Raw genomic sequence first — 25,277 nt, 5'->3', positions numbered from 1 at the left:
TGCAAAGGGAAGTGAACACCCATTAGTGTAAAGATTTGACCTAACCTGACCTGACAGAGGTCACTGTGCATACTATGATGAGACCTAGCTTACTGCCACCAGCATCCGGGTTCTCCTTGGCACTGTTTTTTTCCTTCTCAATATGTGTTTCTTTTTATATTTTTTTATTGCTGATTTTCTGATCTGGCAATTTTTAAGAATTGTTTTTTGAGTATTCCACTATGCCAAGACATTGGTGAGAGTATGGCTTATGTTGCCTTACTTAGAAGTCTTGAGCTCCTGTTTGATAACCTTCTGGAGAATCAGCTTTGATTTAGCTGAGACTAAAATTTTGAATGTTTAGGGTTGTTTTTTAATTGAAGAGGGCAGATCTAGAGTAATACTTATTCTAGAACTAGATGATGCATTTTCTTTGTGCTATTTTTATATTAAACACAGGGTTTTTGGATTTATGGCTGAGGTAGTTATTCACCTGCATCATTTCCCATGTTCTGTTTTGTCCCATGAGGCTATTATGACAAAGGCATATACCACCTACATGTATGGGGAGGGATTTCAATACATAGCAGGACCCCAAATTATTAGTCCTAGAATTTATATAGGAGCTGTTCATATATCTGTACCTTCTCTCCAGAGAAGAAAAAGAAACAGTGGAGAGGGGAAGGAGAGGAGAGAGAAAGGCCAAGCAGCCTCCTCTTCCTGACATAAATACATCCTGAGATGTAGTCTCTTAGCCTGTCAGCCTCTGGAATGTAAGCAGATGACTCCAGATTTTATTTCTGTTTGGAATGTAAACACATAGCTCTGGGAAATAAATTTCTAGATTATTCTCAAGGTCTCTGTTTAATCACCCTCTAAAGCCTCTACCATAGAGAAACTTGAAATAGTCACCATCTCTGATCAGCTTGTACTTGAGAGCTGGGGTGCTCCAGTGCATAATCTAGATGTTCAGTGTTCTATCTTCACTCTGTCTACAATGCTATTGTCTCCTAGTTCCTAGTGGCCTGGAGGTGCTCTTGATCTCATGGCCCCTCAACAGCTAGAGATGCTCTTGATCCCACCGCCCCTCAACAGTCACATTCTGCTAGGGTTCATGGCACCAGCTCTGCATGTACATCCTGGTGCTCAGGCAGATACTCAGAGATGCTCTCTACAGGCTTCTGGGTCTCCTCTGTATGCCGGCTCTTCTTTGCTACCCACCTACATCCCAGGACTCCCAGCAGACCCAGAATCTGTTGTGTTTCATCTCCATAGTGAGACCTCTGCTCTTTCTTTGGATCCTCTGCCAAGTGCATCCTGTGGTCTGGAAAGTGTCTCTAGGCAGTAACCAAGGTGAATGTGACTTTCCTGTGTTTTCTCTCTCTCAAAGGGGCACAGCCTCTATACCATGCCTTATTAAACACTTGGATTCTATATTTTCTCCTGCTTTACAGAAATTTATGTTGTAATAAAAAGTCTGATATCGTTGTGGCTAAAACTGTAGTTCTGTCTCTCTGGTTTTCAGACTTCTTATGGACATCATCTCTACCATTTGCTTATCTGTGCCCTCAGGCCAACTGAAAGGCTGGCCTTCTGTCTAAACCTTATGTAATAATAGAGATGTGCAGTTTAGAAAAAGACTAAAACTATATATGCTCTTGAGATGTTTAAACTCTACCCAAGTGTCCTGTAGACTCCAGAAGGCCCCACACTTGTATCTTCATTACTTTATCTCCCTGTAGAAACAGCATCCTACACTGTAGTTAGCGAATCTTAATCTATATAAAGAGATCAGAGGGCTGAGTGAGCTGCCTCTGACAGTGCAGGAGGGTGCTATTTGGAAAGAGCATTTGCTTATACTGTTCGTGATGGAAACACAAACACTGTGCTGTGTAAATTATGCAGGAACAAACTTTCAGAGAGTCTTTACATAAGCTGCTGACTTGGGGTTTGATAATCTTAGTCTTTGACTTCTGCTGTAAGTTTTGAATCAATTACAGGAGTCAGACAAATGGAGTTCAGAATAGCAGAATGTAATTTTGATATGCATAATCAGGATCCATTTATCTGCTTAGTTAGGTTTTGTTTGTGTTGTGTTGTATTGTTTTGTCAGACTGGCCTTGAACTCACAGAGGTCTGCCTGCCTCTGCCTCTGCCTCAGGAATGCTGGAATTAAAGGTATGCACCTTCACACCTGGCTTTAAAATTTGTATTTAATATATTTGTGTGTGTTTGTATATATGTGTCTCTGTGTGATCTATGCGAGTGCATGTACGTGTGTGTGTGTGTGTGTGTGTGTGTGTGTGTGTGTGTAGGGGGTGCACACAAAGGCCATACGGGGCATCAGATCCTTAAGAGGGAGAGTTACAGGCATTTGTGGGAAGTCTGGCTTGTTTCCTGGGTGCTGGAATCAGAACTTCAGTGCCCATAATTATGCAGCAAACACTCCTACCTACCACAGCATCTCTCCATTCCCCAGCATCAAGCAATATATGTTTTCAAATGTTGTTTACACCATTGCTGGCAGAGGAGTTGGAAGAGAGCCATTTTGCTGGGGGGACGGGCAGAGCTAGGGCTCTGGTACCAGTGGTTCAGAGAAGCGAAGAGATCGGAGGGTTCTGTGTGCAGTGGCCCCTCCTGTTCTTCCAGTCAGATATAGCCATCACATTGCCTCCTTGGGGAGGTTTTCATGAAAGGTGTGCTGGTCATCTTCCCATTGCTGTGAGAGAACAGCAGAAACATCTCAGGAGTGCGGGCTTAGTTGACTCTCGGGTTCTAGAGTTCTGGGGTCTCTTCCCAGTTGCTGTTAGGTTGTAGTAGCTCAGTTTATTATGTCAGAAGTGCCTTGTGAAGTCTCACAAGTTCCTGGCAGCTTGGAAGGAGAGGAGAAGTTAGAGACTTGAACTGGGCACAAAATATGCCCTTGGAGGGCACATTCCCAAGGACTGCTTCCTCCAAGCAGACCCCACCTTCTAATGCCACTCCTTCAATGTCCTATTGAGCTGTGAATTCAGTTACCTCCCAAAGGCTTCTGAATACCATTGTCTCAGGGACCAGATCTTGACATGCCAGCTTCTTCCATAGCATCAAAGATCCAAACTCTGGACACTAGAGTTTGAATCTCTAGTCTCTGGGCACTGTTTTGGTGTTTAAAAGATACTTTTTATTTTATAAAATTATGTGTATTAATGGTGTTCAACTTGAGATTTACATATATGCTGTCACAATTAGCTTCAGTTGTCAACCACATACACCTGTGAAGAGGGACTCTCAACTGAGGTGTTGCCTCCATTGGGTTGGCCTGTGTGCTTGCCTGCAGGGCATTTTCTTAATTCCTAATTGATGTAAGAAGGGTGGACCTACTGTGCACTGTGCCATCCCTGGGCAGGTGGTCCTGAGCTGTATAAGAAAGCAAGCTGAGTAAGCTAGTAGGCTGTGTGCCTGTGCTTCAACCCCTTCCTCCACCTTGAGTCCTGCTCTGACTTCCCTGGAGTGTGAGCCAAACAAACTCTTTCCTCCACACATTGTTTTTGGTGATGACGTTTATCACAGCAATGGAAAGTAAAGTGGGACATTTGTATATCTTGTGGGATGACCAGACCAATTTGCACTTTTCAAAAATATGATACATTATTATTAAACATAATCTCCTAAACTCATTCCTTTTAAAAGAAGTATAGTGTCTTTTGAACCAGGTCTCTGCACTCAGCATTCCTCTGGCTGATCCTGCTCCAACTCCTTGTAACCTCCTTTCTGTTCAGTGCTCCTGTAAGGTCAGCTATTTTAGATTCCACATGTAAGTAAGATCAAATAGATTTGTCCCTCTGTCTCTGGCTTGTTTCTCTCAGTCCAGTGTCATCCAGATTTATCCCTGTTACAAAGGACAAGATTTCCTTCTGTGGTGGACTAGAATTGTGCTGTGTATACATACCTCACATCTTGTGTGTGTGTGTGTGTGTGTGTGTGTGTGTGTGTGTGTGCGTATGTAGGTGCTTATGCACATTCATATAGAAGTGCACATGTGTACATATACATGTGTACAGCACAGAGCACCTTCAGATGTTACTCACCAGGCCGTGTCAACTACACCATTCCTTTATTCATTCAGCTGTCAATAGATGCTTAAGTTGGCCCCATATTGAAACTGTTTTGAGTAGTGTACCCATGAGCTTAGGACACAGCAAGTCTCTTCATATGTCACTTCATTTCCTTTGAATAGAGAATGGGATTTCTAGGTCATATAGTAGCTCTGTTTTTAATTTTTTAAGGTGCTCCATGCTGGCCACCCTGACTTAAATTCCCACCAACAGTATCCGACGGTAGACAAAGGTTCCCTTTCTCCATGTACTCCTTCATGGTGACCACAATACCTGACAGGAACAAGCTAAGAAGGAGAGATTCATTTAGGTGCAGGACTTCTGAGGGTTTGGGGCCCCTGTGATGAAGAAGGTATGCTCTGAGGCATTGGTGCGCGCGCGCGTGTGTGTGTGTGTGTGTGTGTGTGTGTGTGTGTGTGTGTGTGTGTGTGTGTGTGTATGGAGGTGGGGGGACTCTTCACATCATAGTAGACCAGGAAGCAGAGAACAAGGCAAGAACCAGGGGCAGTGTCACCTTGGAAAACATGCCCTAGTGACCTCTGGGTCAGCTGGGCCTGACCTTCAGAAGCCTTCTAAAATAGCACCACTGGATGGGGGACAGAACACTGTGGGCATACTTGAGATCAAACCACAACACCCGTGTCCTCGCCAACACCCAGCCCTTATGATTTGAGAGTAGCCATTCTAACAAACACGATGAGGTTGTGTCTCACTGGCTTTAGTTGGGATTTCATTATGATTTCTTTATGTGCCTGTTGACTGGCTGCATACACGCTTTTGAGAAATGCCTATTCAGGTCCTTTTTTTTTCATAAAACTTCTCATGTAACGGCTTAAAAATAAATGGCAGTGTCTGCTATAAACTTCCAAATCAGAGACTCATTTTTAACTTTGAGTACAATCTCGTGGGAAGTGCTGAATGGGTGTGTTAGCAGGGCAGTGCTTTTGTGCTGTGACCTGGACAGCTACTGGGGAGCTTGCTGTTTTACACATTAGGGCATTGGCTTCTGTTCTCCTAGGTGAGCACAAGGGGCTTGAGTGTGCTCCCAGTTTTTCATAGAGGGTGAGTCAGGTAAATGTTAAGGATATAGAGGGAAGTCCACCTGTGCCCAGTGCTGTGGCCAGGTGTGTCCTCTGTCGAGCGAGGCCTTTCCCAGCTCAGTACTGTCTCTTCTCCGCCTCTTTTGTTAAAGAACCCATTTTTACTCCAGCCAGTTGTTGATAGACATTCTTACACATTTCTTTGTGTAAAACACCAAAGATGACATTGAGAGTGGCAGAGACTGAATGTATGGCTTTGTTTCCTATGACTGTGTGATCAGTCACAGAGAGTACACCAAACCCCAAGTGACAGGCAGGAGTGCTACAGGGTGTAGGAAAGCCATGTGTAGCCCTAGGCTCCTTCACAGCTCTGTTGGGGAAGTTTGTGAGGATCTCAAAGACTCTGAACCGTCAGCAGTCACCTCACTCAGGCTGTCCAGCCACATCATAGACCTCCTGGGTCACAGTTGCTGTTTCTGGAGATCGGGTGACTCGAGTGCACAGGTGAGGGGTGCTGCTGCAGAGGGTTTCCGTTAAGGGTGTCCTTAATTAGGTTAGGTACCAGTCGGCAGTAGTCACCCTGACCAAGGGCACAGAGCACTCAGTCCTGGAACTGAGCCAGTGCTATCAGCTTGTGGAAGGGTTTACTGCAAGAAGAAGTCTGTTAATAGGGAAAGGGAGCTGGGTGAAAAGGTACAACAGGAGATAATCATGTGAGCACATAGCTTCATTTTGTGTTCACATTAATGACAGATGGCAGAACCTTCTATTCTCTAGTACTCTGAATTCAACTCCAATCTCTCTCTCCTTCCCTCTCCCTCCTTCCGCGTGTGTGTGTGTGTGGGGGGGGGGTCTGGTGTGGTGTGCACACACTCCAGCACACCCTACGTCCCCTCCTGTGCCCTGCTTCCACCCTCTTTTACCTCTCAAAGCCATCTGTCTGCCTGACCTAAATAGCAGAGGCTCCTGCTTCCTCCTCCTAGTGGAGACTCCTATTCTCCAAGGATGATTAGCATGCTAAGAATGGACACCCATATGTCCCTGCTCAGGTATCCCTTCCACTCACTGTGTTCTTGGGAGGGTTGGAGGAGCCTGCTTGCCTCACCCACTGCAGTCCATCCTGTTGCTAAGACACTAATGTGGATTTCTGCCTTTTACAGCTGTGAACTAGCTGTCCAAATATGTGTATGTTGACTCAAGTGAGCCATACTTTTAACCCTCAGGAGTTAGAGCTCTCTTTACGGAGATATTTGCAGATACAGATTATGTAATGCATATATATGCAAATATATATGTATGTATGTGTGCGTATATGTATATACGCACACATAGGCATCTAGGAACAGAACAAGGGTTGTAATTCTTTAATAATAATTGTTATAACTTGATAGCCAAGTAACAACTTGCCCATAGGTTTCTGTGACCTGAGCTGGCTCCTGTTTCCTTCTGACAGCTTGTTCATATGTTAAGGCTGATTGCTGGGCTCTGCCCTTACTAGCTTACTCTACTTTTAGTCAAGTGCCCCACCTCCTTTCACCCAGCTGTCAATCATTGACCGCCATCTTGTCTTCAGGATTCAAATTAACTCCAACCTGTTCTTCCTCCTTTCTCCTTTTGTTTTTTACTGTAATTCTTCTGTAAAAAATAGGGTTTCTTGTGGCTTTCATTTCTGCAAAGACCAATTGATACAAGAAAACAGGACGTGTGAGCTTAGTCCCTTAATTTACTCTTTGATTATTTTATATTTTTATTTTACTCATATTTTCAAGCCTGCTTGTATTTCTTAAGACATATTATAGATATATTTAAAATTTTTATTTTATTTTATTTTTCTCTCTCTCTCTGTGTGCATGTGTGCATGCCCACACGTATGTGTCTGTAGAGTCTATAAGAGGGAGTAGAACCCCCTGGAGCTGGAATTACAGACAGTTGTGAATCTTCCATTGTAGGTGCTCGGAAGTGGATCGCTGTGTTCTAAATGCTTGAGCCACCTCTCTGGCCCATATCCTAGGGTTTAACACTGTATGGTTTTTGATAGTCCAATATTTGAAGACTTAGCCAATCTGACTATGCCACCTGTTTTTACAGGTCTTCAGATCACTTTATTTCTTTGCTAAATTGAGCTGTGTTGTGGCTGTAGGTATTTGTGACTGTCCCTTACTATTTAATCTTTGGGAGTTCTTTGGGATCCTTGAGTCTAATCCATTGTCTGAGCCCTGTAGGCATAAGCAGACTTAGATGTCTTTTTTTTTTTTTTTAAGTCTCTCCTCTTGGAATATTTTAGAGCTGTTCAGTGCAGATTCACACTTCAAATTATGATTTAAAAATACTCAGGTAAAACTTTGGCTCCCTTCCTCCTGAGGCTGTGTTGAGATGGCAGGATCTCTGGGGAGCAGCTGGGGATGGCCGTCACTTTCTGTCCTTGTTGTTCTGTCTGGACCTGGATTTATGAACTAATGTCAAGTTAGATTTTTCCTCCTTGATCGGTTCCAGGGATCTGTCCACTGCCCCACAACATTGAAGATCCTGTAAAGCAAAGCTCAAGATCACCTGAGTCAGCAAATACTCCAGGGCGGGAAGTTCCGCCCAGTTCACCCATTGTGGGATGTTTTTGTTTTTGTTTTTGTTTTTTCTCCTGAGTTCCTACCTCTCCTCTTTTGTCCTTCTTTCCTTTGCTCTTCTCCCCTCCCCTCTATTTGTTTCCCTTCCCTATATCTCCCCTCCTTTCTCACCCCCCCTTCCCTCTATTTTTCCTCCCCTCCTCTCCTTTTCCTTCCCCTACTCTCCTCTTCCTTTCTTCTTTCCTGATTTTTTTTTTTTGAGCAGAACAATTCACTTGAGATTTTTCAAGTACATTTTATTCACCTCTTAAGTTCATCAATACAAATTCCTATAATGCTTTTTCTTTGTTTTACATTCTATCAATTATACATATTTTATGGATCTTTTTAATAATTTCATGTTTGTTGTATGAATGACTGTGTACCTCTGAGTGTGAGTATGTGTGAGAATATATTCATGAGTGTGAATGTGTGAGAGAGGGTGTGTGTGAGTGTGTATGTGAGTGTTGGGGTTATGGAGCTGCTGGAGCTGGCATTGAGGGACAGTATCTACCTAAAAGTATAGTTGCTCCCCATCCCGGAGTCTTTCTTATGTTTGAGTTGCAGATGTGGATCAGCCAGCTCCCCAGGTCTTGCAGGTCTCTGAAGTGGGGCATTGTGATCACAGTCACTGGGAGTGCAGCTTCCTATTATACACACAGGCACATTTTACACTTCAGTGAAGACAGCATTTAGTTTTGTGTGTGACTCCAGTTCTTTCAACTGATTAGAACAACCCCAATGGAATAATTGAGAAGACGCATGCTAAGTGTAATTGAAATTTCTTTGTTACCTAACAGTTTATACATCCTTAGTTTTGATGATAACATTACTTTAAAATTACACACAGCAATAAGAAGCAAACCATAGGCTCTGCAGTCTAGCTGTAGATAGTAAGGAAGAGTACACATAGGACCCACCTGCTGTCAAATAAAGGCATTCCACTTTGATTCTGGGCTCACTGTTTGCATTTTTTAGTCTATCTATTTGATTAGTAATTTACATCAATATTCTAAGAAGAGGATAAGGAAATCTGATTATCATTTTCATTATCAGGAAGTTCTTTGGCATAGTTAGATTTTGTCCTATCATTTCACCTAGTCCTACAACTCTGTGTTTCTTATAAAGTAGTCTCAACTTTTCTATATGAGTTTTTTAAGAAAAATTTACATCCAATAAAATATAGTCATTTTAAGCATAGTCTCATACATTTTGACTGTGTCTGTCCTCTGTAACCACATGTGCAGTGACTCTGAGAGAAGCCTAGATACTATTCAGCACTCTGTCTTTATCACATCCAAATGATCACAAGTCCCTGCCCTTTTCACACTCTGGCCTTCTGTAGACCTTCTGCTCTTTATTCCCAGAAAGACTACCAGAGCTTTTAGTATGTCTCGCCCTCACAACTTTTCCTCCTCCTGCCATCTAATTTACAAGGAGCTCTCTACTCTCCTTTTGCTTTCCTGTATTCACTACACAAGTTTACTACATTGTGATTTTTCTCACATTACCACCACCATCCACCTCCATTACACATTTCCCACCTTCAGCTGTCCTCCCACACTTCGTGTTTAAAATCTCCTGATGGCTCCTCTCTGTTCCTCAGCTCAGTCGCTGGTAGAAGGGCACTGAGGCAGAATGCTGGCTATTTACTCAGATCTACTTGTACTTCAAGCCATCATTAGGTTTAGGTTTGCCAACCCCATTTCCTCCTATTTTAAATGCCTTCCTGTGATTATCCTGACATGTCTCAAATGTTTTGACATACATTCAGATCCTGAAATCATCTTACAGATCAGTAAAGATCAACTCTGAGATGAAATAACTTCAGGATGGTTTTATTGGAATGGTCTGACTATGGCAATAAGGAGGAGGAGGGAAGGCTACTGTATCTGTCACGTGGTTGTTTTTCATAGCACACTTTTCTGTGTCCTATCATCATAGAGAAGTATGGTTTCAACATAAATCCTAAGAAAGCATTCTTGAGCGTGACGATTTGTATTAGTCGAGTCTTGCTGACCTCTGGTGTAAGTAAATTCTCCAGAGTTTTTTAGGAATATTATTGTGATTATTCCCACCTTTAAAAAAATTCAAAATATCAGTGTACAGTTTTCTAGATATCAAAAGATGATTTGTACATCTCCTATGTAAGAGCTAATATCTAGAGTCTGACATAATACTGAAGGACACAGCTTGAAGATTCACTAGCCTATTAGGGACTGTTTTGAACAGTTAAGCAGAGTTGACTGTGAACCTGTGATTTCATTAACCATACAGTATTGCCTGTGGGAGTCCTCTGCCGTTATTCACAGTGCTTGATGAAGGGGAAAAGGATGCTCTTGACGGATGGGGCATAGTGACCACACAGGAAGTTTCCATGCCATATAGAACCCAATTATTACTGTCTAGATGCTGGAGTCAATACAAGAAAGCCTTTGTAAACAGAAAGTCCAATTAAGATGAGTGTTTTTCTGTGACATGTTCTCATGAAGGGGGGTTTGACCAGCACAGCCAAGATCCATGATGCCACACAGGGTCTATGCACATTCACAAGTGGAATTGGTGCTGGGAGTGAGACATGGGAGAAGAGCTTACAGATGACAGAGACAGCCCTGCCATAGGCTGGGTCTTCAGGGTCTGTGGGGAGTGTGGACTCATATAATGGAGTCTAGTAGTTGAAGACAGTCATTTACATATGACCTGATTAGGTACAGTGTCAAATTTCTATGGGAAGGAAGACTACATATTGTTGTCAGGGACATATGTCATTCACAGAGTGAACCATGATGTGTTTAGACTCATTACAAAGCTGCATTACAGAGACATACCCCGAAGTCACAGCATTTGAGGCAGTGGGACAGTGGTAAAAGAATACACACATTTATCACTGGAACCAAGTACAGGTCTGGAAATACCCACATAGATACAAACAGATGGACTTCACAAAGGACGCAGACAGGTCATCAATGTGGGGCGATGTGGATTTGGACCTTTTATTAAATTAACTCAAAATGGGTTGTAGCCTAAAAGTAAAACTCTCAAAACTGTAAATTGTAGAAGAAAACCCTGACAGCCTTCAGGAACCAAAACAGGATTAAAAAAAACCCACAGAAATTACTAAGTTACATATTGTTACAATTAAAACCTCCTGCTCTGTGAAGGGCACTGTGAAGAATGAAGAGGGAGCTGGCTCTGCAGGTAAAGGCATGCAGTGCCATGCCTTAGGGCTTGAGCTGATCCCTGGGACCCTTCTGGGGGAAGGGGAGAACTGGCTCCCACAGTTTTCCTCTGGCCTTCACACCTATGCCTTGGCATGTACACATCCATACACACACTACATAAATTAACACATATTTTTAAAGAAACATAATAAATACTTTCAAGGTATACATCTGGTAAAGGACAGACAAGCATAGTATATTTGAAAAATAAAAACTCATAAAGTTCAACAGTAAGAAAACAAAGAATCCATTTAAATTGAGCAAAGGCTCTAAAAACACCAGGAAGATACAATTAGGGCAAATGTGTTTGTGAAAGATGCTCAAACCACTTGTCACTGGAGAACTGCAGAGTAAAGGATGGCATATCACTGTTCTCCTGGTGGAGGGAGCAGTTAGCATCCAGAAACACCGATGAATGCCAAATGCTGGCAGGGATGGGGAGCTGTAGTACTGGATGAGTTTCTCACACAACCAAATAGCCATCTTTATGTGTGACCCAGCAGCTGTATCCTTGATATGCATCCAGCTGAAGTTGAAACATGTGCACACAGACAGCTGTGGACAAGGATTCATAGCAGCCTCACTCACCAACCTCCATAGCTGAATGGAGAAAGTTATATACCCATACAATGGAACATTACTCAGCTATGAGAAGAAATGCACCACGAAGCCATGAGAAGACATGGATGGCTGCCTGTTAAGTGTCTATTGCCAAGTGAAAGAAGTCCAGCCATAAGACTGTATCATAATACATGATCCCAGCCATCCAACATTTTGGAAATTGTAGAACTCAAGAGTAAAATAATTGGTGCTTACCAGGAATTTGGGGGATGGGGTAAAGTGCAGGGGAGTTTCAGAAGACCATGAAATTATTCCATACAGTACTTTTAGTAAACACATACCACTATGAGTTTGTCACCAGTATTGCAATGTTAGAGCTCTAGAGAGTGAACCTCAAGGTGTAACACATTTTTGAAAATTATCAAGGGACATGGAAATTCCAGGAAGGGATGCAGGTTCTGACTCTCCTAAGTTCTGACTGTATTGTAAACATATGAGGCAATCCACACTGGCTTACATAACATTAGGAACGGGGGCTAGACACCTAAGCGCAGTCATCTGATCAAGAAATAACTTTGTGGGTGCAGTTTAAAAAAATGTAGTGCCATACACACACACACACACACACACACACACACACACACACACACACACACACACATACATGCTGGAAAAGAAAATTCCAATGGATAGGTTGTGGGTGGTATGAGCCAGGTCCCTCCCTGTTGGAGTGAGGAGGTGTGTCATGCATACACACAGGACAACGTGCAAACACAATCCCTCTCTAGCTGAGAGGGCTAAAAGAAGCCGTGCCGAAAGGGTAAGAAAGTGCCCTTCCCTCCCAGGCCTGCGCTGGCAGCCCTGTTCCTAGTATAAGGAACTGCTGTGTTGAGAAATGACTCTTTCGGGAGTGGGGCAAGGAATGTATGAGTTCAGAGAGTATTGTAGTGACAGAAACTGTGGGAGCACTAATTGTAGATATTCACGTACATTCACACATGTATTTAACTGTAGAGAGACACTGGGAGGAATGAAGTGTATGGGAACTCTGTATAGCTTCTCAATCTTTATGTAGATCTAAATTCTTCCTTAAAGGGCCCATCGAACATGCTGTACATAGTATACTGTAATCCTAGCATGAGTGGCTGAGGATAACTGTCAACTGAGTCTACCTAGTAAGTTCCATGACAGGGTTACATAGCAAGACACTGTCTCAAAACACCAAACCAAAACAAAATCTTATTTAAAACACTGGAAATGCTAAGGTCTCAGAATAATGTGGTGGCATCTCTTCTGCAGCTTTGAAAGTGTTTCCTGCCTCGCCGAGTCAACTTCCCTCTCGGACATCACCTTTGATGGCAATCCAATAGCTCAAGAGTCATGGTACAAACACACGGTCCTTCAGAATATGATGCAGCTGCGCCAGCTAGACATGAAGAGAATCACAGTGAGTGCCCTTCTGTGTGTCTGCCTGTCTCCCTGAGTGTGCCTCTCACGGACCCTCCCTGTTCCCTGAGTGTGCCTCCCTCAGACCCTCCCTTCTCCCTGAGTATGCCTCCCATGGACCCTCCCTTCTCCCTGAGTGTGCCTCCCTCAGACCCTCACTTCTCCCCTGAGTGTGCATCCCATGGACCCTCCCTTCTCCCCGAGTGTGCCTCCCTCGGACCCTCCCTTCTCCCTGAGTGTGCCTCCCTCGGACCCTCCCTTCTCCCTGAGTGTGCCTCCCATGGACCCTCCCTTCTCCCTGAGTGTGCCTCCCTCAGACCCTCCCTTCTCCCTGAGTGTGCCTCCCATGGACCCTCCCTTCTCCCTGAGTGTGCCTCCCATGGACCCTCCCTGCTCCCTGAGTGTGCCTCCCTCAGACCCTCCCTTCTCCCTGAGTGTGCCTCCCTCAGACCCTCCCTGCTCCCCTGAGTGTGTTTCTCCCTCAGACCCTCCCTTCTCCCTGAGTGTGCCTCCCTCAGACCCTCCCTGCTCCCCTGAGTGTGGCCTTCTGTGTAACTTGCTGCTTCCTTGGGTGTGGCTTAGGAAATTGGGGTTCCAGTTGTATGAGTGCTTGTTAATTTTAACTAATTAGGAAACTATGGGTTATTATGATTATAAACTTCATAATTTTAAGTATAGGGTTGTTTTTTAAAACTATCATCCACACCCAGTTTCATCAAATAAAGTTTTAAAATTTCTAGGCTTATATTTAAATCAAACTCCATATTTTTTTTAATTCTTGTTCAGTGTTTAGCTAGTAATTTATTTTGAAAGGACAGAACAGAGCTTCCCAAGTGAGAGCTTTGTGTAGTTCTGTGGTTGCTGTTATTGCTGCTTATGAAGATGTGGTACCCTAATGCAGCCTTTTCTATTCGTTCTGTGTTTGGTTTGTATCTTCTATAGTGAGACATTTTGAGGTGGCCACTGCTGTAAGAGAATCTGCATATGATTCTCCAGTGTATAGAGTGTATCAGTACGTCATGGCTCTAAGAAATTCTGTAGTAATGAGACCTGCCTTCCTCTTTCATGATATTTCACATTTATTGGAGTATTTGCTTTCTCAGAAAATATGCAAGGATCATCTCAGTGTGGTCATCTCTGTCCTTGAAAATATTATCAAACCTCTACTCGCCTCCCCTCTCATAAACTGTGGTTTAGTGTTGATTCTGCAGCAGGCTTACTCTATTGCCGCATGACTTATTCTTTGAATGTCAGCTTCCCACACAATGGAAATGTGTGTCATTTCCATTGACATTTAGTGACACTGTGGGCATCCTGAGTAGTGGCAAATAGCTAAACATGTAGATGAATTCGTGAGTACCATAGGTCCTGGGTTTCCTCCTGCTCTGCTAACAGGATGGAGATAGTTCTTTGTCCTCTCTGTTTACTCAGACATTTGCTGTCAACAGTGATTTATATTTTAGGGGCTTCTCTTTCCCTTATCTCCATGTCTTTTTCAATTGAGCATCCTTGGTACTTCTGATTACCCTTCTTGCTGAAAATAATGCAGAAAAGATGTACAGCTAGCCCACTAAGTAGCTGAGAATGTGCGAGTACCGTTGCACATCAGCCCTGTCTGTCTTAGCAATATACAGTGTTTAGAGAAAGAAACCACCCCTTCACTTTCTGATACAAACAGGCGCTCTACAGATGACCCTGGCCGCCGCCTCTGCTGCTCAGAGTGCTGTAGGTACAGTTGGGTTTACTAAGCTCCAATAATGACTTTTTTAATTTATGGAAAATTTTCTAAATTTCATATGCAATAAACGAGAATGTATGTCTTGTCACAGAAGGAAGGAATATAAAATCCTCAGCTGTGACAGCTTGAGGTTGACTGAGGGAAATAGAACCTGGGTCTTCAGGCAGTGCTCACTAGGAGGCAGCAGCAGCTCACTGAGCATTGTTCCTCTCAGGCAACTTGTATTCTCTTTTTGAAACATTTTCAGTTGACATGATACCTGTCCATATTTGTGGGACATAGTTACAGTGTGTGCATATAGCACAGCAGCCAAAGCAGGCTGGTTGTTAATATCATTAGATTATTATAAATTAATAGATACTAATAGTACTATTAGTATCCATCCCTCTCAGAGATAGGTATTGACCATATCTTGGTATTTGAGCAAAGCATTTGACTGAGTTTGTTGCTATCATTTTGAGTTAAGAAGAGTGCCTGGGTGCTCGATTCACATATACCACAGAACTCAGGAAAGCTGATTGATGTCAGCCTCTGAGAAGTCTCCACGGAACAACCAAGTGATTTTCCCACAGCCCATTGTATTGATCATTAATGTCGAGATAAGAGAAAATTGACGTTGCCCTCATAAAGTATATGGGGATAGAAACTGAAGAAGTTAGAGTGGTGATCTAGAGGGTGATCAGTCAGGATTAAGAAGAAGCTCAACAGCAGAAGACGGGGTTTATAAACAGCACCCTGGAGCAAATCCACCCTATCAATTCAATCATATGACTGTCAAGCCAAGCAGAGCGCTTAATAGTTTTAAATTTTTAGTTAAGATAAAAGAAAGCAAATAAATATTTGAGTACAAAAGCATATGTGTCACAAAGTCTAAATAGGGCGTATATATATACATATATATGTAATATATATACACAGTTTAGCTGTCCTTTACCCACTCTTTACTTGTCTTCCCTGTTTGATCCTCATGTCAGCTGTTATGGAAATCTAATACAATAGAGGCTTTTTTAAAAAAATAATTATTTTATTTATTTATATTTCAAATGTCCCCCTTCCAGGTCTCCCCTCTGTGAACCCCTTGTTCCCTCCTTGTACCCCCTCCCTTTTTCCTCTAAGAGGGTGCTCCCACCTCACCCTTCTAGCATCCCCCTTCTCTGGGGCATCAAGCCTCCACAGGACCAAGTGCATCCCCTCCCACTGATGCCAGATAAGGCAGTTCTCTACTACATATGTATCAGGAGCCACAGACTGGCCCATGTATGCTCTTTGGCTGGTGGCTTAGTCCCTGGGAGCTCTGAGGGGTCTGGTTAGTTGATACTGTTGTTTTTCCTATGGGGTTGCAATCCCCTTCAGCTCCTTCAGTCCTTCCCCTAACTCTCCTATTGGGGTCCCCAGGCTCAGTCCAATGGTCAGCTGTGAGTATCTGCATCTGTCTTAATCATACAGATTAATTATTAATAATTAATCTCAGAGGACAGCCATGCCAGCCTCCTGTCTGCAAGCACATCTTGGCATCAGCAATAGTGTTGGGGTTTGGTGTCTGCGGATGGGATGGATCCCAAGGTAGTCTCTGGATGGCCTTTCCTTCAGTATCTGCTCCATTTTTTACCCCTGCATTTCCTTTAGACAGGAGCAATTCTGGGTTAAAAATTTTTGTGGTGAGTGTGTGGTCCCATCCCTTAACTGAGGGCCATGTCTGTTTACTGAAGTTGGTCTCTTTGGGTTCTATCACTTCAGCTTCATATGGAATAACAAAAAACCCAGAATAGCGAAAAGTATTCTCAACAATAAAAGAACTTCCTGGGGAATCACCATCTCTGACCTCAAGCTGTACTACAGAGCAATAGTGATAAAAACCAAATGGTATTCGGTACAGAGACATACAGGTCGATCAATGGCATAGAATTGAAGACCCAGAAATAAACCCATACACCTATGGCCACTTGATCGTTGATAAGGAAGCCAAATCATACAGTGGGAGAAAGAAAGCATTTTCAACAAATGGTGCTGATCTAACTGGCAGTCTGCATGTAGAAGAATACAAATTATCCATTTTAATTTCCTTTTTGTATTTTCATTTTTAACATTTTGTTTATTTAGAGTTGTATTGTGTGGCTGTGCACAATGCATGCATGTGTTGTTTTATTTTTCATTTATTTGTTTATGTGTATGAGTTTTTGTTTGTATGTATATCTTTGTACCACATGCATGCTTAGTCCCCACTGACTCCAGAAGAAGGTGTTAGATCCCCTGGGAATTACAGTTATGTGGGTGCTGGGAATTAAACCCAGGACCCCTGGAAGACTAGCTTATTATACTCTTAACCACCAGACTGTCTCTCTAGTCCCTGTGGTTTTATTTATTTTATTTATCATTTTCAGATAGGGTCTTTCTATGTATCCCTGAATAGCCTAGAAATCTCTATGAAGACCAGGCTGGCTTTCAGTTCACAGAGATCTGCCTGCCTGGTGGTGGGTGAGATGTGCACCTCTATGTTGGCCCAGTTCTGTGTCTTTTACAGAAAAATTTTGATGACCTTTTTTCTAGCAAAATGAGAAGAATCTAAGAAGGTAAAACAATAGATCATTTGAAAAAAAAATTGACTTTCCATCAGCATCAGCAGATGGAAGAATCCCTACACACATTAAGAATTTCTCCTCATAGGCTGGAGAGATGACTCAGTGGCCTAAGGGCACTGACTGCTCTTCCAGAGGTCCTGAGTTCAATTCCCAGCAACCACATGGTGGCTCACAACCATCTGTAATGGGATCTGATGCCCTCTGCTGGTGTTTCTGAAGACAGCTACAGTGTATTCCTATATGTACAATGAATACATCTTTAAAAAAATATGCTTAAAAAAAAGAATGTCTCCTCACTTTCTGCAAGTGGACTAAAAGTTCCCTTAGCGTGGGGAATGGAGATGAGTCTGAGCCATGTATGTGGAAAAGATTGCACAAAATTGAGTGAATTATGAAATGATAACCAACATGACTTCAAACTATATTCATTTGTAGAAACAAAGAAATCAAGAAATAGAAATCTCCCAGTTTTTTTTCTTCAGTAGTCTAATTATTCAACTGTTGTTTTCAGGGTATTCGTATATGTGATTTATGTCTGGGGGGGTATATATGTGTGTGCAGGTAGAGACCAGAGGGTGCTGTCAGGAGTCTTCCACAGTTACTCTCTGCTTTGTTTTCTGAGGCAGGATTTCTCACTTGAACCCAGAGCTCAGTGAATTGACTAGTCTGGGTAGCCAGCTTCCCCTGGGATGCCCTGTGTATCACTGGAGTGCAGGATGCTGGAATTGTACGGTGGCTGCCATACCCACCTGGCACTCACAAGGGTGCTGGCAGTCTGACCTCTTGGTCTTCACTCTTATTTGGCAAGCACTGCCCACTGAGTGCTCCACCAGCCTCTGAGCTGCAGGGGTTTGGGGCAGGTCGCAGCCATCGGTAGCCATTCTAGGGTGCCTGGCTTGAACAGAGACAGAGAAGGTAGAAGGAAGACATTGGAGTGGGTATAACAGCTCTCCTCCCTGATCAAAAGAACAGAGCGGACATGTTCTGAGGAGGAAGAAAAAAGACTATTACACAAAAAATTGGGGAGGGAGGGCTTGGTTCACCGCACACACATTCAGAGGCTGTAACTGTCTGTAACTGCAGTTTCAGGGGCTCCAAGGACACCCACGCATAGAGGGTAGACACACAAAGAACACATACATGCATACATACATACATATTAACAGTAAAAACTTTTTTAAAAAATAGAATTTTCTTTTCTAAGACAACACTGAGAAGGCGGATATAATTACAATTCTAGAAGAGAAATATACATGTCAGACTGTTCACCACAAGCTCATGTTTAGTTTGTTTAATGTAAACTTTGATCTCCAAAAAAAAAATATATATATATAAGACATTGTTGTGGGAATAATTAAAAAATGAATCCACTCCCCAAACTCCCTTTCTCACTGTGCCACATTCCTGTGCCAGCACCGTCCGGCCTCAACACTAAGTGCCGGTGGGTTCTTGTTATTTTTGTCCCAGCAAGCGGCAACTTCTCGCTCACATGCAACTCTTTACACCCCCCCACAATCATTCATCTAGATAGCGCCTAGGACCAGGTAGGTAAAGCATGACTCTTAAGTTATTCTTAAGACTTTAATATCCAATCAAGTTTATATAATAATAAGATTACAATTTACAAGATGCCAATACAATAATTTCAGAACCAAAATAATAAAGACATTATTCTAACCCAGTTAATCTATTTTGTAAAAACCTTTGTTTGGTTGTATAATCACTCAGGATCAGACTCTTCATTATTCTCTGACTCCATGATGATCTCCTTTCTCCTCCTGCTCCTGACCTCTCTCCTCCTCCAACTCTAGCTCCACCTCTCTATTCCTGTTCAGTCACTGGCCTGTCACTGCCCTAATGTGATTGGACAGAGAAAATGTTGCAACCAGACATTACAAAGTCTAACATTACTAATGCCACTGAAAATGGGGTTCCCCTTTTGTGGTATGTGGAAGAGGCTTTCTTTAGGCATCTGAAGTCACATGTGGTCATGTATGTTGCTTTGGCTACTGAAATATATCATTAATGTGTGTCACCCACAGGAAGAGACATTTAGAAGCCAAGTGTTCATGATTCCCATGCTCTGGTCATTATGGAAACGTGAGCTGAATATAAGATACCCTCAAACATTTCCTCTTCTGCATGGTCAAGAAATAAACATCTTTAAAACTGTTTTTGCTTTGTACATATTTGTGTATGTACATTTGCACATGCACGCATGTGTGTGTGCATGGCACAGGCACACCAAACTAAAGTCAGAAAAAAAGTCTAAATCTCTTAGTTCAGATAGATCCCTTCTCTGCTACATAAAAGGTGGGTGTGGCTTTTATCCAGAGGCTGAGCTGGTCTTTCGGAGACGCCAGAAGTATTCCCTGCTTTTCTTTTCCTTCCTGCCAACAGATTCATGGCCCATCTTCACAATTAGAGATTCAGTTTTTTTACTTGTAAAGTTAGCTATTTAGTAATTATGTGTGCTAGAATATAATCATCAAATGTAAATATACATACATACATACATGTGTACAATAATACATATCCTTAAAACTTTCAATGCCTAAATGGACTTGGTATAAATCCAGTTTTCCAGGGTTTAGAATTCCTTTTAAAGTCCTACTGCCTTTAATAGACGCCCATTCTCTCTGACAGTCAGATGAGATCACCTCTGAAACATGTGCCCTACGTGATCCATGCACTTCTGTAGCCTTTGCGTCTGGCCCTTGCATTAACTGATGCTTCTAGTTTGTGTCTTGTAGATGAGGCCACTGGGGTGTAGTGTCTTTCTGCTGCCTCAGATTCTGCCCAGAATAGTTAGTTCATGGCCATGGTTTCAGCAGTGGTCCCAATGCAGGCTGGCTTGGTTTTAAGGTTACCTGGAAAGGCGGATGAACAGCCACCTCAACAGAGAGCTGTAAACGTCTATTGGGCTCCATGACTCTAAAATGCTACACAATCTGTAAAATCACAGGCATAACATTGTTGTTTTTTTTTTCTAGAAAGATAGGAAATATTTTTCATTTAGACCACCTCTAACAGAGAATAGTGGTCAACACTCAGCAGTGTTAGTAAATAAACTAAAATGGCTAAAAATCTGGTCCAGTTACTAAACCAGCTATTTTGTGATGCTAGGAAGCAAAGTTCTGAAATTTTTGTTGATTTCTCCTTTTTACTTATACTGTTAAAAAAAAGAAGAAGCACTTTAAAATTACCAAAAATCACATTGAATTTCTATTCCCTTTAAAAACAACTTGCTCATATGACAAAAACTGCTAGGTTCTAAGCTCCTTTTTGGTCTCTCTAAAATTAGAAAAGCAAACTAAAATAAGCCTTTATTTAAACAGCAACCATACAAGTTACACTTCCAGCGAGACCACCTCTGGCCAACTTTTGTCACTGATTGTGTGTTTCACTGTGAGCCAGTGCCTTTCAGAGCTTTCCTTCTTCATTTCTTCAGATTTCTTTTTTCTCCTTCCCTCCCTCCCTTCCTTTCCTCTTCTCCTTTCTTCCCCCCCCCCCCCACATCCAGAGAGCTCATTTGTGTCACTACTATGCAGTTTTTACTCTTGGGAGCTCATTTGTGTCACTATGCAGTTTTTTACTCTCTGGCTCTGTACTATGACTTGAAGTCAGGTGTGGCAATGCCTCCTGTGCTATTGTTTTGGGGTTTTGTTTTTGTTATTGTTGTTGTTTATTTGTTTGTTTTTTTACATACTAAACTTTAAGATTATTATTTTTTATTTCTGTAAAGAATGTCCCTGGAATTTTGACTGGGATTGCATTAAATCTGTAGATTGGTTTTGGTAGGATGGCCATTCTCAGGAGCATGGGCATGGGGAGTTCTTCCCACCTCCTAGCATCTTCCCATTCCTTTCAAGGGTAGTATAAATGGGATTGCTTCCCTGGTTTTATTTTCATTATTTTCAACAATGGTATATAGGCAGGCTACTCACTTTGTATATTAATTTTTTTATCCTGGTACTTTGGTAAAGGTATTTGCTGTTCTTCTCGGGAGTCTTTAGAATCCCTGAAGTATAGGACCATACCACTGCAAATAGAGATGTTCTCACTTCTCTCTTTCCTGTCTGCATCTGTCTGATTTGCCTCTCTTGTCTAACTGCTCTAGCTTAGACTTCTAGTACTCTGTTGACTAAGAGTGGAGAAAGTGGACACCCACGCCTTGTTCCTGATTTCAGTGGGAATGCTTGTGGGCAATTCTCCACATATTATAATACTGACTGCAGGCTAGTTGTGTATAGGCCTTATCGTGTTAAGATGTGGTCTTTCTATTCCAAATTTCTTTAGGACTCCTATCATGAAGGAATGTTGGATTTTTTTTAAAAGACTTTTCTGTACCTATCAAATTGAATGATCTTTCTGTCTTTCAGTTTATTTTTGTAGCATACAGTATTTATTGATTTTTATATATTGAGCCATCCCTGCATCTCTGAAATAAAGCCATCTTGATTGTGGTATATAAATTTTCTGTATGTCCTGGATTCTTTTCACAAGCACTCCCCCCACCCCACATATCTTTACTGAAGTATAATTGACAAATATCTGGCTCCCCTTTCTTTTCCTTACTGTTTTCTTTCTTGTATTAATTAGCTGATTTAGTTCATCTACAGATAAGTATGGACCTAGAATACACAATTATTTTTAGAATTAAGAAGTGAGAAGCAAGTATAAAGAAAATACCAGCCTTCCTTCCAGGGACTCTCTTCTGTTAGCACAACACATCATTGCAATATGGCTAACTCCTCAGGGTACTTTCTCTAAAACAATTTTTTTCTTTTCTTTTTTCTTTTCTTTTCTTTTCCTTTCCTTTCCTTTCTTTTCTTTTCTTTTAGGAAGAAGAAAGACGCGTGGCATCTGTTGTGGCCAAAAAAGAGGAGGAGAAGAAGAGGGAGAGTCACAAGCAGTCCTTGCTGAAGGTACATCCTTCAGTGAGGCCTCCACTTGCACAGGAGGACGCCCCGACGCTGGCCAGCACACAGGAACATGGCTTTCAAAACTAAGTCTGTGTTTTGTAAGCAAGCACTCCTGGAAACTCTCATGGGTTACTAGGGTGACTAGACCTGCACTTAGGAAGGACAGAGTGCTCCGAAATACAAGATGTGCAAGATGGGCATTGTAGAAGAAAGGGTGTGGTGGCAATATAAAGGGAAGTAGAGCGTTTCCCATGCCAGTGTGACTTTTTGTGTATTGCCTGGCATTAGCATGCCACTTTGGCTAGCTCCATAGTTGACAGCCATCTTTACTGATATGCTTCTGTGAGCATTGCTTTGGACGTTTTAATGACAGCTATTAAAACCTAAAGTGTTTCTCCATTAGCTCATTTGATACAGTAATGGGGAGAATATTAAGGAATTAAGAAATAAAAAATGTATTTTAAAGTATTTCTAGGTGATCAAGTATACCTTGATATCAACTTTCCTGAGTAGTGATTTCTCTTAAAATACTTCATGTTATCATCATGAGTTTGGTAAAGCCAGATTAGAATGGTTAGCTTTTAGCAGTGTCACACAAGGTTGTGGGAGCTGTTGTCCTGAGCAGTACTCCTTGTCTTATGTAGGTGCTTTTCTCTTTAAAGTGACATGAAAATTCAGTGACTAGAAAGGACACAGTTATGTGTATGATCTTTACTTAGTTCCCCACAGGTGACTGTATTCTGTGATAGGGATCCAGGCTACACAAGGACATGCTGTAGACTGTTCTGCGTTATGAAATGATTCTTAAATTAACATCAAAACCTGTCTCCAGCACCTTGCATATCAAGACAACAGAACTGAAAGTAACTAGAGTTGATGTGCCAACTGCACATGATTCTCTTCCTTTCTGTTCCCTCTGACCCCAGCTCCTCTCTAGCTCTTTGTGATTCTCCCAGATTCCATAGTCCGTGTGCCTAAGCCGTCTCCTGACACAAATACTTCTTTACTCATTGCCTAAGAGGGTTTTAACTTTCTTATGTTGGACTAATCCTAAGATTTATCAAAAATATATTTTTCATATTTTGTTTATAAAATTATAGCTGCAGTAATAGTTGTAAACATTTATAGGGATAAGATTTGCCCTTGCCAGGCCACACTGTGGGCAAACCTTCCCAAATTGCTCATTCTGGGGACACGGGCTTTTGCGTCACACCGCTGCTGCTGTCCAGCTCCTGTGTAAATGAGTGAGTTAGTGATGACCCAAGACACATATGTACAGTTATAGAGTAAAGATGAGGCCTGCTGACTCCCACCACCACCACCTTATGCAATTGATCCAGAGCACGGCAAGGAAAGATGAATGTGGAAGTCTTGGGGATGATTTAGCTAGGTGTCTGCCAACCTGCCCATGTGAACAGAAAGCGCACATGGGGAAGGCGCAGGATCAACTTGACTTTCTGTACACCTGAATCTTTATCTCACTGTTATCATCCCATCCCCTAATTCAGCTGCTTCTTGCCATCAGATAGCCATGGATTTTAGTGAACATTTAAGAGAGTATTTGGAAAGTTTTTAGTGACAACTTTAGAGAATAGCAGTTTGTTTGATGTCTTGGAGCTCTGATTGATTATGAGCTTTAGCTTTTTGTTTTTGATAAGAGGTATGTTGGCATCAGCAGGCCCAGATTTAGCCATTTCTGAGAGCTGAAGCTACATCAGAACTGAGCTTCAGCACTTCTAAGGCTGCATTCTTGCAGATGCAAGTACTAATCCTGGAGATGCTGGAAGCTGCGTGGGAGGGAGCCATGACACACAAAGCCTGTGTCTGCAGCACATCCTCATGTCTTCCTGTTTTACCTGCCACTTTTGAAATGATCACTGTGACACACACTGATGAGGTCCTGCCTGGACTGTGACAAGTAAACTCAATTGGCAGAACATGAACTTCACTCCCTAGATATTTTCCACTTCTGCATATACTGGGCAATTTGCAGCTACCTAAGTGATAATAGGCATGAATACAGCTAACCTGTCAAAGCATCCGTGATCTCTGGGAACCGAGCACACTTGGGTATCCTCTTGCAGAGGCACAATCCTTTCTTCTTGCTCCACAGGCATCTTGAGCCCCCATATGGCTCTCTGCCCAACCAGAGATGCCCATCTGACTGCAGAATAGACTCCTGACTTAATGTACCCTTTTCCTTATCCAGACCCCAACAAAATCACCTGCTCATTTAGTCAACCTAGTGCCAGACTGCTTTTAATAACCTAAGGAAAGGAAGCCCCGCTTGGTGTGCACATGAGAAAGTGTTTGCATGTTCAGAGACCACCTTGTTATACATTTGTAAACCTATCCAGTGGTGGAAACATATTCCATGACTTTTTCTAAACACTGCTATCTCTCTCATTATGATTTTTTCCTGCTAGCTAGGAAGCCAAATGTGTGCAACTTGTGGTCTTACCACTAGGTAGAAATAACTGCTTTGTTTAGATTGGGAGTTGGGTTGGCATAGCCATCAGCAAATAACTGAAATAGAATTTCATATGGTAAGTTTTGTTTTTGTTTTTAAATTCTAGATTTGGGTACTAGTATTGTAGAGTAGTATAGCAGGATTTGAATTGCTCTGTGCAAGAACATGATGTACAAAATGCCAGTCATTTCAGAAACACATGCACAGTATTTACAGTGCCCTAAACTGCATAGACACTTGAAATAACAAACTGCAGAACAAAGAACTCAGGCCCAAAACATTTCTAAACTTAGAAATAGAATTTTGAAAAGGTTAGTTCCACTAAACAAGCCATCACTTGTGGTGTGCATCCAGTGTCTCACACACACTTGCTAAACTCTTCGGTAAACAAACGCAGAAGTACAACTGGAAATGCTTGCTTTCCTTTATACAGGTGCACAGGGAGTGGGAGAAAGTCCCTAGCCCTCTTTCCCTCCTTCCCTTTTCCAGAGCAGACTCCTGGAAAGGGGTTAGTGCTCACTTGGTAGATGCCTTTCAATGCCAGATTTTGAATGAAAGAGAAAAAAGAATCTATTTTCAGCATTCTGATCTAACTGAGATGACATTTTAAAATAATAACTT

General features: G+C 42.1%; 1 protein-coding gene across 5 annotated transcripts in view; it reads left to right on the top strand.

The window, feature by feature from the left end:
* Positions 1-25,277, top strand: part of Lrrc49 (leucine rich repeat containing 49) — a 119,292-nt gene that overhangs the window by 50,401 nt on the left and 43,614 nt on the right. For all 5 annotated transcript variants that reach the window (XM_031343161.1, XM_031343163.1, XM_031343160.1 and 2 more), the window contains 2 exons: positions 12,798-12,945; positions 22,106-22,189. In XM_031343161.1, coding sequence (XP_031199021.1) covers positions 12,798-12,945; positions 22,106-22,189 — 232 coding nt within the window. The remainder of the gene's footprint in view (positions 1-12,797; positions 12,946-22,105; positions 22,190-25,277) is intronic.

This window comes from Mastomys coucha, unplaced genomic scaffold, assembly GCF_008632895.1.
Source record: "Mastomys coucha isolate ucsf_1 unplaced genomic scaffold, UCSF_Mcou_1 pScaffold23, whole genome shotgun sequence".
Lineage (NCBI taxonomy): Eukaryota > Metazoa > Chordata > Mammalia > Rodentia > Muridae > Mastomys > Mastomys coucha.
The sequence above is the reverse complement of the archived record's forward strand: the minus strand, read 5'-3'. Positions and strand labels throughout refer to the sequence as shown.